Source organism: Hipposideros armiger, unplaced genomic scaffold, assembly GCF_001890085.2.
Source record: "Hipposideros armiger isolate ML-2016 unplaced genomic scaffold, ASM189008v1 scaffold_656, whole genome shotgun sequence".
In the NCBI taxonomy this organism is placed as follows: Eukaryota; Metazoa; Chordata; class Mammalia; order Chiroptera; family Hipposideridae; genus Hipposideros; species Hipposideros armiger.
In genome coordinates this window covers 240,942-254,057 of record NW_017732006.1, presented here as the reverse complement: position 1 = coordinate 254,057, position 13,116 = coordinate 240,942, and the positions used below count along the sequence as shown (strand labels likewise).

The 13,116-nt window shown below is 40.2% G+C and overlaps 1 protein-coding gene across 2 annotated transcripts in view; it reads left to right on the top strand.

Moving 5' to 3' along the window:
• USP13 (ubiquitin specific peptidase 13) overlaps window positions 1-11,967 on the top strand; it is a 107,686-nt gene extending 95,719 nt beyond the window's left edge. For both annotated transcript variants that reach the window (XM_019626087.1, XM_019626088.1), the window contains exons 20-21: window positions 2,672-2,756; window positions 7,004-11,967. In XM_019626087.1, the coding sequence (XP_019481632.1) occupies window positions 2,672-2,756; window positions 7,004-7,097 (179 nt within the window). In that variant the 3' untranslated portion in view covers window positions 7,098-11,967. The remainder of the gene's footprint in view (window positions 1-2,671; window positions 2,757-7,003) is intronic.
• The last annotated feature ends 1,149 nt before the right edge of the window (window positions 11,968-13,116 follow it).

The following is a 13,116-nucleotide window of genomic DNA, read 5'->3' as shown; positions in this document are numbered from 1 at the left end:
GCTTTGGTGGATGGTTTATAAAAGCATATACAATATGATATAAGAACAAGTAAGGCAATGGAGTGAAGAGAATCATTCCTTCATTCACTCATTTATTTATACATTCAGTAAATACCTATTAAGTGTCTTCTGCATGCTAAGCTCTGTTCCCTGTGCCTGGAATATTCCAGTAAACAAAACAGAAAACTTCTTGTCTTTATGGCTCTATATTTTAGCCTGGAATAAAAGGAGATAGACAATAAAAAAAATGTACAAGTAAGTGTGTGACATGCTAGGTGTTGCTTCATGCTGTATGAACAGCAGTAAAGCAACATCAGGAGTGGAGGTGGGGATATAGGGAGGGTTGCTCTTTTATACGGTGGTTCAGGAAGGTGGCATTTGATATCAGACCTGGATGAAGTGAGGGGTGAGTCATATGACATCTGAAAAAAGAGTTTCGGATAGAGGGAACAAGAAATGTAAAGGCTTGAAGGCCAGAGCATGCTGGGTGTGTTTGAGGAATAGCCAGGAGGCCCAAGTAGCTGAGTCAAGTGAGGGGGAGAGTGGGAAGAGGTGGAGGGACTTCCGGGGCTACTAGAGGAGAAAGACTTTACTCTGAGATAAAGGCCACCCCTGGAGGGTTTTTGACAGTAATAACCACAGCTTGACTTTGATTTAAAAATCGTTCTGACAGCTATACTGAGAATAGTCGGTAGGGGGCAAGGGAGAAAGCAGGGGGCCCAGTCAGGTGGCCATTTTAAAAATTCAGACGAGATGACAGTGACTTGGATCAGGGGTCACTAGTGGAGGTGGTATTATAAGAAGTGGTTGAATTCTGGATATATGTTGAAGGAAATGCTGACAGGATTTGCTGATGAATTGGGTGTGTGAAAAAGAAGTCAAGATTTTGTCCTGAGTTATTGGAAGCTTGGAGTTGCATTGACTGTGGTGGATATGACTGAGAAGAGAATGCTCAACAGACTAGGAATGAAAGGGAACTTCCTCAGCCTGGTAAAGGGCATCTACAAAAAAGCGTACAGCTAACATTATACTTAATGGTGAAAGGATGAATGAATGCTTCTCCCCTAAGACCAGGAACAAGACTAGGACGTTTACTCTTGGAATTGTAACAGGAGGTTGCAATTCTAGCCAAGGCAATCAGGGAAGAAAAAGAAATAAAAGGCATCCATATCAGCAAGGAAGAAGGTCAAACTGTCTCTATTTGCAGATGACATGATTTTGTATGTAGAAAATCCTAAGGAATCCACTAAAAACTGTCAGAACTAATAAATGGGTTCAGCACAGTTGTGGGAAACAAGATCAATATACAACATTCATTTGTATTTCCATATATTAGCAATGAACATTCTGGATATTAGGAAAACAATTCCATTTAATGCCATCAGACTGGATGAAATCACTCAGAGAGAGAGAGAGAGAGAGAGAGAGAGAATCAGGAAAGAGAAAATAAAGGTCTAAGATCTAAGCCCCAGGTCACCAAAGTTCAAAGGTCATGGAGATGAGGAGGAGCCAATGAGGCAGCTGGACAACTAAGAGAGTTGTGTCCTGGGGGGCAGACATTTGAGGAAGGAAGAGGTGATCCGCACTGTGTGATGTGCTGAAGGGTGAGTAAGGTGAGGACTGGATTCCCAGCTGAGTAAGCGGGAGAGCATAGGTGAACAGCAAGAGACAGAAAGAACGGGAGAGGTGCGGGGGAGGCAGAGAGTCAGTCTAGAACCAATACTTTGAAAAATGCGATGAAGGTTGAGTACTAGAAACAATGAATATGCAAGCCCTGTTTTTTTTACTTATTAGATTCAACAGACATGTCTGCTATTGTCAAATTATTATCAAAGTTTATAAACACTCACTCAATTCCTGTACCCATCTCATGGTAATCTGGAACAGTTTGCAGAGGAGACCGGTACTAGCCCATGGAACTCACTTTGCATTGGGTAGGTCTAGGTTTGGCCAGGGGAATGTGAGCTGAAATACACTGAGTATGAATTTGGTACAGCATACTGTGCTATATGGCAGGAGGTACTTGATATAGGATACACGTCAGCCTCACTTTCTAAGAGGCTGTATATCTCCTTGTTCAGAAAGCATGAAGCCTGAATTTTAGTCCCATATAATTTATAATCCTGAACAAGTCAGAAATCATAAGAAGCATATTATGAAGCATTATTCCTTTCTATGAATGATAAGAGTTATCTGCTGTCTTCCTCATAATCCTGACATTTATATGGTATTTTAGTCTGAATTGCTCATTTAAGCCTCATACAACCTTGTGAAGTGGGTGGATTTTTCATCTCCGTGAACAAACGGCCTCAGAGAAATGTAACAGCTTCTCCGTCCTCATGCTGCTTGGAAGTGATAGAGCCAGGACTCCCCTTTTAGACCCGCGAACTTGGCCATCAGCCTGGCCCATGGGATATTTAAAACCCTTCCAGATATGAATTTAGTGTCCACTGTACTTAGATGGTTTCTGTCCTGCCTTGTTATAAATTTGTAGGTTGAATTTGGTGTTACTTTGGGTGTGTGTATTCTCGGCATAGCAAGGTAAATAGACTGCCTTTCAATCTAAAACAGTTGCTGGATTTACGCTATTGTCGGCTTTCCCTTTTGATCAGAAGTGCTGTTGATTTCTAGAAATGCTGCCTTGTAACTGAATTGTTTTCATCTTTCATAGTGTACGAATTATTTGCATTCATCAGTCACATGGGAACATCTACAATGAGTGGCCATTATGTTTGCCACATCAAAAAGGAAGGAAGGTGAGTCTTTTTTAGACAGTAAGTGGTATCTGTATTTTATTGAATGCCTACTGTGTGCCAAGCACTCTGCTAGGTGCTTCTTATGTTATCTCCTTTGGTTCTCACACTGGTCTTGTAGGATATATTCTTAAAGCCATTTTACACATCAAACACTAAAGCTTAGGGAGGCTAAGTAACTTGATCTTAGCTAGTAAGTAGCTGGGTCGGAGCTGGTATTCAAAGCCACTCTCAACCACCAGACCAAGTTGACTTCCCCAAATAAAGATGCATCCTGCAGCAGAGTGTATGTCATATTTGGAACCTCCGTAGGCTTGCCAGATGTAGCCAAGAAAACAAAACAACCAGGATGGTCTATTAAATTTGAATTACAGATAAACAATGGATAACTTTTTAGTATAATTGTATCTCAAATATTGCACAGGACATACATACTTATACTAAGAATTACTTACTGCTTACCTGATATTTAAATTTGACTGGGTATCCCGTGTTTTATCTGGCAACCCTGAACATCCAGTGTTTTTCATTACTGCACTTGCAGTAGGCTTCTTGGCTTCTTAAGTAGAATTGTTAGGTCTGTGGTGAATTGTGAATGAGAGAGAGAGGTGATAGAAGGCTGCTGCACTCTTCAGAACCTTCTCCCTGGGCTGAATCCCCACACGGCCCACTGGGTTCTCTTCCTCAAGCTCCCCACTGAGCAGCCTATGGGCCAACACTCCTGCATGAGGCAGTGCTTGGGCCACGTGGACACTGCAGAAACATGTAATCTTGGCCTCTCCTATAGGATGTTGACCACTCACCCCACCTTGTGCTGCAGGAGTGATCAGCTCTCACCCAGCACTTGATTGTGTTCCTTTTTGGTGTATCTTTTAGTCTTGTTTTCACTTGATTAATAAAGTAGTTAGCACAGGGACTTGATTTATAGTGACTTCTTTTTATTACCAGCATGATAGTGCCTTTAAAAATACTTAGAGAAATAGTTTATAATTTAGAAAGCAATAAAAGTCATTACATGGAATTGGTAAGTATGAAAATATACAAAAATATGTCAACTGGAAGCCTAGAGATAACCATTGTCTATATTTTGATATAATTCTCTTTGTTTTATTGTTTTCATTGGGAGAGGGTGTGTATGTCTATATACATGTACTACATATAAATATACAGATGTATTTGTAATTTTTCTAAAAGCCTAAAGTATGTACACAATATATACAATTTTATAAACTTCTTTTTCTCATTTCATATTATATTGTGATTATTTTCTCACTTTACCAAATATTCTTTGAAGACATTTTAATAGTTACGCATAATTGTTCACTGCATGGCTATTTATTTCTGACTTTTAGTTAGTTTTATACCTAAGGCTGAAATGAATACCACTGTACATAATTCTTTGATTTAATTTCTGAGACTACAGATTTCTGCAAACAGAATTATGAGGTCGAAGGGTTTAAAAACGTTTGGAGGTTCTTTTNCCACATTTCATGTACCTTTTCTGACAGTGCTTCCTCAAAGAATAAAATTAGAGTACAATCGCTATTATGTTGGGTGGGAATGTTGGTGTTAAAATTTTGCTATTAAAAAATTCTTCATGTTAAAAAAGGCTGGAAACATTTTCCTAAGTTCAAAAAAGGACACGATTTTTTGGGAGAGGTAAGTGAGGAGGAAGGATGCCAGTTTCAGACACTGTTTAATTCTTTCTGTTTAGAGGGACTCTATTCACCAGATGTTGGGCATAGTGCTTTAGGTAGTTTTGTCCAGCTTCTGCAGCATATTTTGGAAGTTTTTCTGTTGAAAGGTGAAAATGGTTCACCTTGCCGCACCGTACCTTTTCTATCTACATAGAATGGGGTGTGTACATTTTGGGGGAGTGTGTGCAATGATGCTGTGTTTTAGAAGGGGACCTCTGAGAATTTGGAGAAGAATCAGCCATAGCTTCCTTCTCTGGTTTATTAACATTGACTTTTTCTCTGGGAACCAATATTAATTGAGATTTCTTACCTGATGAGTGTTTGCAAATGTGTTGAGAGAGATCATTTCTTTTGCTCTTCGTTCCTAGCAGGAGGTCTTGAATAATGCATACAGTAGATGCTTGTTTTGATAAACATGGTTAATTTTAATTGTAGGACTAAGATGTAGGCTAATCTTTTTTCTTTAATTTATTTTTATGATTCTGAGTATACATACGAATTGCTTTTAACCCAAGAGGGGAAAAATGCTTTTGGGGGTTTAATGCCATTTTGGGGTATAACGGGTAAATGGATTTATCCCTTTCTCTATTTGTTTTGTTAGTGTCTGAGCAATGTTTCACTGATGGGACCCTGGTTTATGATGGGAAGTGTCTATTTAAATACTCTGGTCAACGATTTAAGCCATTGTTTTGGAAGACACTTCCTTGGGGGGGGGGCTTGATTGGGGTACCTTGACTTCTGTTTATTTCATGAAAATCCTAAGACAGCAGCCACATTTTAGGAGACCAGAATCTCTCAAAATAAAGATTTGTAATTTGATATAATTATTCCAAAAGAGCTTTAAAAACCAACTAGGGTCAAGAAGCTTGAGGAGGTCTCAACCCACACCCTCTCTTGCTTACTGGGGTAAGGGTGGGTTCTTTGTGTTTATGGGCAAAAGGGAGGGAGAGTAGGGTTGGGTTGCTCAGTCACTATTTCAAAAAAGTGCCAGGCAAAATGATTGCCATTTATAACTGGTTTTGCCTGGTTTCTGGTTTCAAACCTGGGATTTTTTTTTTTNATGTCATGGGGGAGAGGAAGAGTAATGGGAAAACCATTGCTAACTCTTTGATGCATTTGACTTTCCCTCAATCCAGGAATGATCTGAAGACGTAATCCACCCGCAGATGCGACTTATATAATTAGGGTTGAAGAGGCAGCACCTGGCCCTCCTCAGAAACGAAGTCGTAACTTTTCCTGTTAGTGATAGAAATACGCGAAGCAGCTGGGGTTGACTTGAGTTTGTGTCAGAGCACCTGGGCTTGAATCCCATCATTTAACCTCAGGCAAATTTCTGATCTTTTCTAAGCCTCAGTTTCCTCAACTATGTAATGGGGAGAATAGAAGTAATTATAAAACCTTTGGTGAGGTGCAGTTGAATCAAGTTATGTGAAAGCTCTTATCATTCAGGTAGATCAGTAGTTCTCAATGTGTTGTCTGGGGAACCCTGGGGATCAGTGAGGTCCAAATGATTTTTATAATAATACCGAGGTGTTATTTTACTTTTTTACTCTCATTCACTCACAAGTGTACAGTGGAATTTTCCAGGGACCACAATGATGTGTGATATCCCAACAGATTGAATGCAGAAGCACATACATGAGTCTGCTTTCTATTAAGCAAGATATTAAATAAATTCACAAAAATGGTAAAAGAATGCCACTCTCTTCTCACTAAACATTATTTTTGAAAATTATTTTTGTAAAATATATAATTTATGTTTACATGTATTTAGTTTATTTTTAAATGAATGTTTTAAAATTTTCTCAGTTTAATTTCTAATATGGTAAAAATTGATAAATAAAACCCATATAACAAACGCCCTTTTGAGGTTCTCAGTAGTGGTTCAAAGTATAAAGGGGTCCTGAGAACACAGTTTGTCAACTGCTGAGACAGACACTGTCCAAAGGCCTGCTAGCTGCCCTGCCTGTCCCCCATCCACCCTTGCTTGTGTGCCAGGAGTACCTGCTGGGTCTGCCCTCGTTAGCACCTTAGGTCGCCCACCTGAAGTGTGTGTTGGTATCTGACAAACTGGTCTTCATGAAGAACAAAGACCCACTTTAATTTGTATCTGCTTTACTCATCTTAAAAACTTTTCACACACTTGATATCATTTAATTCTGCAAGGCAGTAATTATGAAGCTCCTGGTAAGAAACCTCAAAGAAAGTGAGGCTGGATTTCTGATTCCAGCGCACTAAGCATTTGCTCATCTATATTGTCAGGTCTGTCTGGAAATAAAAGGCATCTGGGAAATGGTTGTCCTGTATGTGGCAACCTGGGTAATGGGAGGCAGTGGGTATTCTAATCACCGCCTCTTCTGGATTTCTTGTAATCAAGCNATAAAAAAGCAATTATAATTTCCCACCACCTTTGTGTTCCTTTTTATACAACAAACTTGAGTTTGGTTATCTTAAAACCTCTTGATTCTTTTAAGTATGGTGCATTAACCTTTTTCTGTAAAGTTTCTTGGAACTGAGTTAAATCCATCAACTGTTTCTGTTTTTTGTTTTCAGATGGGTGATCTACAATGACCACAAAGTTTGTGCCTCAGAAAGGCCCCCCAAAGACCTGGGATACATATACTTTTACCGCAGGATTCCAAGCTAAACCTCAGACATACAAATTGGCGAGAAGCCATATGCCTTTTTAATTTGCCAAAAAGAAAGAAAAAAAAAAGGGGGAGAAGTTGGGACAGCCAGACATGAAGGAATATATAGGGTATTTATAGTTTATTTAAAGAACATCATTTGACGCCTTCTGAAATAGAACTGGGAAGAAATTTCTATTAGTGAAGATACACTACTGTAGATAGTTTTTCTTTTTATAAATGTTCAAGGAGAGGATGATTTAACAACAACAAAAAAGTATTCCTATCTCTGGTGGGGGATCTGCACTGGCATGGTTCATCAAAAGCAGGAATGTGCCACCAGCCCTCTATTTTGCTTTGGGGATCAGTGGTGTGGCATCCCCCACAATAAATGAAAAGCCCACTTTTTGTTTCATATCGAAAACCAGTCACTGGGTTGGGCTTTATCTGTGACATAATTTTTTCATTATACACAATAATTTCTGACCTATCCATGTACAATAGATTAGAGCATTTGCTCTATCTAAAATGGAAGATATTTTTAATTTAATCATATCAAAATTCAGAATACGATTGTGCGAATGTGTGTGAGAATGAGACTGAGCGTGTTGAGACCTTTATAAGTTAATGAGGAAATCTGTGATGGGTTGGTTTTTAGAGGTTAAGACAGTCAGCATTAAGCATAGCTAGAAAAAGCAAGTAAATATTTTAAAGAACCTATAACTCAGGAAGTGTTTAAGGAATTAGTTCCTCACTTAGATTTCCAGGCGTAAAAAGGGCTGAGTTGTCCCTTTAAGTGCTGTCAAGAATTCACTTGGGCTTGTGACGTTTGGTGGTGTAACGCCAGATGCCCACCGCTGCACAATATTATTCTTTGCCAAAGGTAGATGAATTCTGTTTCTCAGCAACCCTTTCCCCTAAGGTATAGTGTGTATTTTTAGTTAAAATAGCTGATAGCTTCTTAACATAACACATGAAAATTTATTGGAATCGTGTTTGGTGCCCCAAATTTGTCTGTAATTTTCTCATCCCTGAGCTCTCTGCCTGTCTCCACTTCTACATTTTCTGGGGCCAGAGTATCATCTCTGCCCTTTTTTTGGCCAGTCGTCTTCTGACTTGCCTTCTTCACTGCTTATCTGCTGCGACCAGCAATGTGATCTTGGGCACTTTAAGGGTTTCAGATGCAAAGACATTTCATATGACATTATGAAAGACCATCATTTCCATTTGGTATTTCAGCATTTCAGCTGCAACCTGGAATTAGATCAGAGTTTCAAATGTGATGAAAAAGTGGAATGTTAGTGCTCTCTCTAGACGTTTCCTACTGCTCTGTACCAACTCTGGAGTTTCTATTTCAGATTATTCAGTCAAATGAAAAAGGATTTGCTGCTGTCTGCTTACCATGCGTTTGATTGGTAGAAGGGGTCTTTCTAGAAACTGTAGGAAAATAATGTAGAACCAGTTGGGTGCAATACAGCACAGATGACGGAGTATACATGGCGAATTGTGAACAATCAGGATTCTGGTTACGATGGAGCCTGTCTCCCAGATCAGTGATAACAGTGTGAGTGAGGGATGTGGAGCCCGAGGCTGCAGCCCAGAGAGCTGGGCGCTTCTCCTACCCGGGCAAGTCCCTCATCCTCCCTGTGCCTCACTTTCCTTGTCTGCACAATGGTGTGACGACACCTGCTCTCTCTTTCCCTCTGTGCTTTGAGGACACGGTGACATTTGATACGATGAACCTTTAAAGAGTAGCAGGCGGTGTGCCATGGTGGGTCCTAGTAGAGTGCTCCCTCCTGTCTCTCATCTGATGTTTTCAGTTTGGGAACAAATGAGATTGGCATAAGGAGGGAGCTCATGGTGCAGTAATTCTCTACTAAACTCTGCCCACTGGTGTCACCTTTTAATGCTGACTCGGACATCTTGAAGCAGCCCCACTCTGTTATTACACGAGTCCCTGATTCCTGTAGAAATCCCCACGCTGAGCAGCCTTACAAAACCTAGTCTCATTAGGGCTGAGTGAGTATCACAGAATAATGACTCTCAACACACATCAAAAATGACTGGTTTTCAGTGCTATCACAAAGCGAAGGCCTTTTTTGGGAGGGTAGGGGGTGATCGGGGATTTGGATTGAAATGGCACAAAGATAGCATGTGTATTTTGAACAAAATAAAAATTTTATAATAAAACCTTACAAAATGAATGGTGTAAAATCAGTATAGGAGAGTATAGGCTATACAATATTTAATTAAGTAGAAAAATAAGTTTAGCCCTTTTGATGCCTAAACATATTGTAAAAAAGTGTAATATGGCCACCTTTTTTTTTTTTTTCTGCCTCACAAAACAAAGGGCTATTTCTATAAGGCAAAGTTTTGTATATGTGCTATTCTTTATTTCAGGTGGAGAACTGGGGAAAAACTGGATCAAATGATGAGTTTCTTTCTTGCTTAAAAATGTATTTATATGTTTTCCTTAATATATACAAACAAGGCAGGTTTCCCTGGAATAAAAGTCTGGAACACACTGCTTAATTTTACGTGCATATGTGGATGAGATTATTTATGACTCAGTACTAGAATAATGTGTGGATTTTGGTCAACTGATTATCAGCCTGTTAGGAGTCCTCTGTGTGAGGCTTGGTGGTATCATTGTGAAATTCTTACTGGGTGTGGGTGTATGTGTGAAAGAGAGCACCTTTTCCTGTAAATATCTTTTGATATCCATTTGTGTAAAATCCCAATGAATGTGTCTTTGGAAAATATAATGTATCAAAGTTTTTATTTTGTCAGTTGACTTAAATGCCCATATAACTAATCAGAAATCCAGTTTGGTTCAAATTGGGATTTTTTTTTTAAGGGGAAAAATGTATGCAGAAAGGACTATTGGAAGAATCATGTTTTAATGCCATTTTACATCAATATTGCTTCAATATTTTGAATTGACTTGGCTGTTTTCCCCCACCTACAAGAGAATGTGCCTGCCATTCCCCTGTGCTCACTTTGGGCTGCAGGAAGTCCAGTGTGAGCAGCTTGAGCCTGGGACTCCCAGCATCCTTTAGTCCCTTGACCTGAACTGGACGGAGCCTCACTTGGTGAGAGCCAGATGCAGTACATGGTGAGAGCATCTGGCTTTGCAGCCTGACTCCACCTCTAAGTGTGATGGGGCTGAGTCTCTTTACCTCTCTGGGCCTTTTCCTTTAAAAAGAGTGGGTTAGACCAGATAAGCTCTGAAGTCCCTTCCTGTACTAACAGTGGATTCTTTTTTTATTTTCCTATGGTTACCACTGGTGTCAGACATGTGAGATGTGAGGGATCACACAGAGGTTAGATGTTATGGCTTTTATTTGTTACAGCTCATATACCCCAGTTTAGAACCTGTCTCATTTTTAGTGTCCCCACCCTAACTTCTGTTCAGACTTTCTTGGGAAAATTACCTTCTTTGGTAATGACCACATTTTCCCCCTCACTCTTGAAACTCTCCACTTCCCAGTCCATTCCCCTCAAAAAACAAACAAAAAACAATCCATTTAAAATGTGGCCCTGCGCTGATAAATCTCTGAACTACCTTCAGGTAAGTCTGTCACATTTATAGAACATTTTCTTATTCTAGCTCAGTTCTAGCTATGATCCCCAAATAAGTGCTGAGTTAGTTGTCTATCACAGAAAGATGTCTTTTCATCTTGTAGGCAATCACACTTGCTAAATCACATAGTCTGTGGGGAGGTGGCAGGTGACGACGCGCAGAACCAGGGGATAGGGTTAGATAAAATGGGATTCCATCCTTTACCTTAGGTCTGAAATCCTTGGTTACAGAACAAGGTTCTGTACTCTTAAGTCAGTGTGTAAGATCACCTACACCGTGCCACGGAGATTCCCTACTCAGTAAATCACCCTGAGTTTGCATTACGAGTCTCTAGACCTGCGCTCTTCAGTGCAGTAGTCAATAGCCACATGTGACTAGTGACCTTTTGAAATCTGGCTTGTCCAAATCAAGATTGTGCTGTGCACATAAAATACAGAACAGATTTTGAAGCCCTGGTACCAAAAAGAATGTAAAATATTTCATCAACGTTGATTATATTGATTCCATGTTGAAATTGCAGCGTTTTAGATGTAGTAAATAATAAGATCCTACTAAAATTTCGCTTATTCCTTTTTTTCTTTTTTTAGTATGCCTACCAAAAAAGTTAAAATTAGACAAGTGGCTCTCATTGTACTTCTATGGGGCAGGGCTTCTCCAGCCTTAGACGCTGTGGGGTTGGCAGCAAAATGCCTTAGGTATGGAAGGTAATTCTCTGAACCATCTAAGTAGAAGCCACACAAAATTTTTGCTAGAATCGGGCGCACTGTGAGGCGTGGACTGCCTCGCAGAAAGCAGAAGGTGTTTCTATGTAGAAAACCATTAGATATGAGACCCAAGTTAAAAGATAAAAGTAAAGAAGCCCCAAATTCTGTATCTTCAGCTTTTCCTAGAAACTAGTAACTTTGTGCTTATTTTTCAAGCCACTTCCAGCCGCCAAGGATGTTAGCTACGTGAGGGTGTGGGCCTATTTGTTCACTTTAGGCAACATTCTCTTGTGGTTTCCCCTCCCCAGGTCTTGTTCAGCCTGTTCAGAGCCTGTTGTGTTGAAATACTGTGCAAATCTTGCCGCTCCAATCGCACCGCTCCTCTTGGCCTCAGCAGAGGCTGCGCCTGGCACCTGCGCCTACCTGCCCAGCAGGTGTTGATGTTGGCTCCTGAAAGAGTTTGTACTCATTTTATTTTGCACTAGTCACATTTGTTGTTTAAAATATCTCAGATGTTTTGGGAGCGTATTTGCCTGTGATGGAAAGAGAGATGGATGATTTATTGCTTCAATTGTTTTAAAATTAAAAGCTATTCTCACAATCGGAGGTCCCTTTATGGCTCTTCTTTTTTCTTTTGCAAAATGCCAAGTGAGCTAATTCTGTCCTTTGCAGGTTCTCATTCATCTGTGGATCAGGTAACTTGAGGCAGCGGCTAATCATATTAACACTTAGGGTTTCTTTGTGTGGACACCAAGGCTACCTGGTCCCCAGCAACAGTGGAACATCAGCGATGGTAAATGTTACCTCTGTGAAGGAGGGGGGAGGCGGTCCAGGCAGGGAGGGGTCTGGTGTCTTTTACACTTCCTCTACTGGATGCCAAGTCGAATACTGAAGTCAACTGAGACCTTTCTGTGGTTCCCTGGATCTCAGTTTGCTGGTGGCTTCCTCAATGCAGATACAGCGGAATTGACACTAGTTGCATCAAGAGAGTTAAGCATTTCTGACACCACATTTCTAGGCTGAGTTTCCTATGGGAGAGGCTTTAAGACCATACATTTATTAGGTCAGAAGTCTGAAAATGGGTCTCATAGGGCTAAAATCAAGGTCAACAGGGAAGCTTATAGGAGAGAATCCATTCCTTGCCTTTTCCAGAATCTAGAAGCTGTTTGCAATCCTTAGTGGATGGCTTTCTAACAGCATTGGTGTCACTCCAGGGTCTGCTTCCATTGTCACATCTCTGACTGGCTCCCCTGCCTCCATCTTGTAAGGACCGTTATGATTACATCGGGCCCACACAGATCATCCAGAATAACCTCCCGTCTCAGGATCCTTACTTACACTTGCAGTGTTCCTTTTGCTATGTAAGCTAACATATTCACAGGTTTCGGGAATTAGGATGTGGACATTTTTGGGGGGCATTTTTTTTGCCTACCATATAGGCTATGCTAATTGCTACTTAAAATATGTCCATATAATGCTTACAATTTTTAAAAGAATGAACCTATATATTTTTAACATCCAAGTAAAATGCCCAACTTCAGTGTTGTGCCATGTTTTGGTGAGGTGGATAAGAGGAGAAGGAAATGACTGAGACAGTGAGGGGTTATTTATGATTCAGAGAATTGTAACATTTTTGGATAATGTGGGCAAGTCAGCTGCTATGTCCTGTGGTGCCCAGTGGGGGAGCTTACCTGTGTGTATGCATGGTCTGACCTTACAGTCCTGCTTTTCCATGGAGTAAGTGACACACTT